The following is a 5,805-nucleotide window of genomic DNA, read 5'->3' on the forward strand; positions in this document are numbered from 1 at the left end:
CCCGTTATTCCCCCCGATCCCGTTATCCCCCCCGATCCCGTTATTGCCCCCCCCAATCCCGTTATCCCCCCCCCAATCCCGTTATCCCCCCTGATCCCATTCTTTCCCCCCCCCAATCCCATTCTTCCCCACCCGATCCCGTTATCCCCCCAATCCCATTCTTCCCCACCCGATCCCGTTATTCCCCCCCCCCCCGTTCTTTCCCCCCGATCCCGTTATTCCCCCCCGATCCCGTTCTTCCCCCCCCGTGGGGCAGATCCGCTTCATCCTGATCCAGAACCGGGCGGGGAAGACGCGCCTGGCCAAGTGGTACATGCAGTTCGACGACGACGAGAAGCAGAAGCTCATCGAGGAGGTGCACGCCGTGGTCACCGTCCGCGACGCCAAGCACACCAACTTCGTGGAGGTACCGAGACCCATAGCTGGGGGTCCGGGACCCACAGCCGGGGGTCTGAGACCCATAGCCGGGGGTCTGAGATCCATAGCTGGGGGTTTGAGACCCACAGATTGGGGTCTGAGATCCATAGCTGGGGGTTTGAGACCCACACCTTGGGGTCTGAGATCCATAGCTGGGGGTTTGAGACCCACACCTTGGGGTCTGAGATCCATAGCTGGGGGTTTGAGACCCACAGATTGGGGTCTGAGACCCATAGCCGGGGGTCTGAGATCCATAGCCGGGGGTCTGAGATCCATAGCTGGGGGTTTGAGACCCACACCTTGGGGTCTGAGACCCATAGCCGGGGGTCTGAGACCCATAGCCGGGGGTCTGAGATCCATAGCTGGGGGTTTGAGACCCACACCTTGGGGTCTGAGATCCATAGCTGGGGGTTTGAGACCCACACCTTGGGGTCTGAGACCCATAGCCGGGGGTCTGAGACCCATAGCCGGGGGTCTGAGATCCATAGCTGGGGGTTTGAGACCCACACCTTGGGGTCTGAGATCCATAGCTGGGGGTTTGAGACCCACACCTTGGGGTCTGAGATCCATAGCTGGGGGTTTGAGACCCACACCTTGGGGTCTGAGATCCATAGCTGGGGGTTTGAGACCCACAGATTGGGGTCTGAGACCCATAGCCGGGGGTCTGAGATCCATAGCCGGGGGTCTGAGATCCATAGCTGGGGGTTTGAGACCCACACCTTGGGGTCTGAGACCCATAGCCGGGGGTCTGAGATCCATAGCCGGGGGTCTGAGATCCATAGCCGGGGGTTTGAGACCCACACCTTGGGGTCTGAGATCCATAGCTGGGGGTTTGAGACCCATAGCCAGGGGTTTGAGACCCACAGATTGGGGTCTGAGACCCACAGCCTGGGGTCTGACCCCAAATCCCGGGATCTGATCCCAAATCCCGGGATCTGACCCCAAATCCTGGGATCTAACCCCAAATCCCGGGATCTGATCCCCAAATCCCAGGATCTGACCCCAAATCCCGGGATCTTATCCCCAAATCCCAGGATCTGACCCCAAATCCCAGGATCTGACCCCCAGATCCCAGGATCCGAGCCCCAAATCCCAGGATCTGACCCCAAATCCCGGGATCTGACCCCAAATCCCGGGATCTGATCCCCAAATCCCAGGATCTGACCCCAAATCCCAGGATCTGATCCCCATCCCAGGATCTGACCCCAAATCCCGGGATCTGACCCCAAATCCTGGGATCTAACCCCAAATCCCGGGATCTGATCCCCAAATCCCAGGATCTGACCCCAAATCCCAGGATCTGACCCCAAATCCCAGGATCTGATCCCCATCCCAGGATCTGACCCCAAATCCCGGGATCTGACCCCAAATCCCGGGATCTGAGCCCCAAATCCCGGGATCTGACCCCAAATCCCAGGATCTGAGCCCCAAATCCCGGGATCTGACCCCAAATCCCGGGATCTGAGCCCCAAATCCCGGGATCTGAGCCCCAAATCCCGGGATCTGACCCCAAATCCCAGGATCTGACCCCAAATCCCAGGATCTGATCCCAAATCTTGGGATCTGACCCCAAATCCCGGGATCTGATTCCCAAATCCCTCACTTCCCGGGGGTTCTTTGGGAATGGGGTGAGGAATGGGGCTGCAGCAGGGGGTGAGGGGCAGGGATGGAGCCCTGGGACGAGGGTTGGGGATGGGGCTTTAATAGGGAGTTGGGGGTGACCCCACATTGCCCCCATTACCCTCATTGCCCCATTGCCTCCATTCACCCTATTATCCCCATTCCCCCCATTCCCTCATTCCCCCCATTGCCCCTATTACTCCCATTGCCCCCATTATCCCCATTGCCTCCATTGCTCCCATCCCCCATCCCCCCATTCCCCTCATCCCACCCATTCCCCCGAATCCCCCCAACCCCCCATCCCCCCCATCCCCCCATTTCCCCCCAGTTCCGGAACTTCAAGATCATTTACCGCCGCTACGCCGGCCTCTACTTCTGCATCTGCGTTGACGTCACCGACAACAACTTGGCCTACCTGGAGGCCATCCACAACTTCGTGGAGGTGAGGGGCCCTCATTAACGACCCTCATTAACGGCCCTCATTAACGGCCCTCATTAATGACCCTCATTGACGGCCCTCATTGACGACCCTCATTGACGACCCTCATTGACGACGCTCATTGACGACCCTCATTGACGGCCCTCATTGACGGCCCTCATTGACGACGCTCATTGACGACGCTCATTGACGACCCTCATTGACGGCCCTCATTGACGACCCTCATTGACGACCCTCATTGACGACGCTCATTGACGACGCTCATTGACGACCCTCATTGACGACCCTCATTGACGACGCTCATTGACGACCCTCATTGACGACGCTCATTGACGACGCTCATTGACGACGCTCATTGGCGGCCCTCATTGACGACCCTCATTGACGACCCTCATTGACGACCCTCATTGACGACCCTCATTGACGACCCTCATTGACGACGCTCATTGACGACGCTCATTGACGACCCTCATTGACGACGCTCATTGACGACGCTCATTGGCGGCCCTCATTGACGACCCTCATTGACGACCCTCATTGACGACCCTCATTGACGACCCTCATTGACGACGCTCATTGACGACGCTCATTGGCGGCCCTCATTGACGACCCTCATTGACGACCCTCATTGACGACCCTCATTGACGACCCTCATTGACGACGCTCATTGACGACGCTCATTGATGGCCCTCATTGACGACCCTCATTGACGACCCTCATTGACGACCCTCATTGACGACCCTCATTGACGACCCTCATTGACGACCCTCATTGACGACCCTCATTGACGAACCTCATTGACGACGCTCATTGACAGCCCTCATTAGCGACCCTCATTGACGACCCTCATTGACGGCCCTCATTGACGGCCCTCATTGACGACCCTGATTGACGGCCCTCATTGACGACCCTCATTGACGAACCTCATTGACGACGCTCATTGACGGCCCTCATTAGCGACCCTCATTGACGACCCTCATTGACGACGCTCATTGACGGCCCTCATTGACGACCCTCATTGACGACCCATATTGACGACCCTCATTGACGACCCTCATTGACGACCCTCATTGACGACCCTCATTGACGGCCCTCATTGACGACCCTCATTGACGACCCTCATTGACGACGCTCATTGACGACCCTCATTGACGACCCTCATTGACGGCCCTCATTGACGGCCCTCATTGACGACCCTCATTGACGACGCTCATTGACGACGCTCATTGACGACCCTCATTGACGTCCCTCATTGACGACCCTCATTGACGACCCTCATTGACGACGCTCATTGACGACCCTCATTGACGACGCTCATTGACGACGCTCATTGACGACCCTCATTAGCGACCCTCATTGATGGTCCTCATTGACGACGCTCATTGACGAACCTCATTGACGACGCTCATTGACGGCCCTCATTATCGACCCTCATTGACGACGCTCATTGACGGCCCTCATTAGCGACCCTCATTGACGACCCTCATTGACGACCCTCATTGACGGCCCTCATTGACGGCCCTCATTGACGACCCTCATTGACGGCCCTCATTGACGAACCTCATTGACGACGCTCATTGACGGCCCTCATTAGCGACCCTCATTGACAACGCTCATTGACGGCCCTCATTGACGACCCTCATTGACGGCCCTCATTGACGACCCTCATTGACGAACCTCATTGACGACGCTCATTGACGGCCCTCATTAGCGACCCTCATTGACGACCCTCATTGACGACCCTCATTGACGGCCCTCATTGACGGCCCTCATTGACGACCCTCATTGACGACGCTCATTGGCGGCCCTCATTGACGACGCTCATTGACGACGCTCATTGACGACGCTCATTGACGACGCTCATTGACGGCCCTCATTGACGACCCTCATTGACGGCCCTCATTGACGGTCCTTAATAAACTAAAGAACATTAATTGCCCTTAATAAATTGACTTTAATGCTTGTTAATACACATTAATTAATGTTCATTAATGACTTAACCTCGTTAATGATTAATGGTCGTTGGTAATTAAGGTTAATTGATGCTTATGAGTCAGTTAATTAAGGCTAATTAATGACCCATGGCCCCTGGCTGCCCCCAGGTGCTCAATGAGTACTTCCACAATGTCTGCGAGCTCGACCTCGTCTTCAACTTCTATAAGGTAATGGGACCACGAGTCTCATCCGGCCCCACACCTATGGGTCCTGCCCCACACCTATGGGTCCTGCCCCATATCCATGGGTCCTGCCTCACACCTATGGGTCCTGCCCCATATCCATGGGTCCTGCCTCACACCTATGGTTCCTGCCCCATATCCATGGGTCCTGCCTCACACCTATGTGTCCAACCCCATATCCATGGGTCCCGCCCCACACCTATGGGTCCTGCCCCATATCCATGGGTCCCGCCCCACACCTATGGGTCCCGCCCCACACCTTTGGGTCCTGCACCACATCCATGGGTCCTGCCCCACATCCATGGGTCCCGCCCCACACCTATGGGTCCTGCCCCATATCCATGGGTCCCGCCCCCATCCATGGGTCCTATACCCATCCCTGTGTCCCGCCCCCATCCCTGTGTCCTGCCCCCCATCCGTGGGTCCCGCCCCCATCTGTGGCTCCTGCCCCACATCCATGGGTCCCACCCCCATCCATGGCCCCTGCCCCATATCCACGGGTCCCACCCCCATCCATTGGTCCCATCCCACATCCATGGGCCCTGCCCCACATCCATGGGTCCCACCCCCATCCATGGCCCCTGCTCCATATCCACGGGTCTCACCCCCCATCCACGGTTCCCACTCCCCACCCACGGTTCCCACCCCACATCCATGGCCCCTGCCCCACATCCATGGGTCCCGCCCCACACCCCAGGTGTACACGGTGGTGGATGAGATGTTCCTGGCGGGGGAGATCCGGGAGACGAGCCAGACCAAGGTCCTCAAGCAGCTCCTGATGCTCCAGTCCCTGGAGTGAACCGGGACCAAACCCCCCATTGCCCCCCATTAACCCCCATTGCCCCCCATGGACCCCCATTGCCCCCCATGGACCCCCTTGATGTCCCCCGTCCCCCCCATCCTTGTGCTGTGAATAAACGTGGCTGTGATGGAGCAGAGATGGGGGGGGCATAGGGACACCCCCCCACCCCCCATATCACATTTGGGGGGCTCAATTGGGATGGGGGGGGGATAAGAAGGGATGGGGACAATGGGGGGGCACAAAGAGGCTTTATTGTCAATGGGGGACACGCACGGACCAGGATTCCCGGGATTCCCCATCCCAATCCCATTGTATCCCAGGATTCCCCATTCTAAACCCCTTTGTATCCC

The 5,805-nt window shown here is 57.8% G+C and overlaps 1 protein-coding gene across 1 annotated transcript; it reads left to right on the forward strand.

Annotated features, from left to right (window-relative positions):
* Positions 1-244: 244 nt before the first annotated feature.
* On the forward strand, positions 245-5,471 carry LOC130604454 (AP-2 complex subunit sigma-like; the record flags this gene model as incomplete). The annotated part of the gene is made up of 4 exons (XM_057418969.1): positions 245-406; positions 2,366-2,479; positions 4,579-4,638; positions 5,351-5,471. Coding segments are annotated over 4 exons (438 nt in total), but the record flags the coding sequence as incomplete, so codon positions are not given.
* Positions 5,472-5,805: the final 334 nt, after the last annotated feature.

The sequence above is a fragment of the Pezoporus wallicus genome, unplaced genomic scaffold, assembly GCF_028554395.1.
Source record: "Pezoporus wallicus isolate ANWC-B61680 ecotype Strahan unplaced genomic scaffold, APGP_CSIRO_Pwel_v1 contig_12551, whole genome shotgun sequence".
In the NCBI taxonomy this organism is placed as follows: Eukaryota; Metazoa; Chordata; class Aves; order Psittaciformes; family Psittacidae; genus Pezoporus; species Pezoporus wallicus.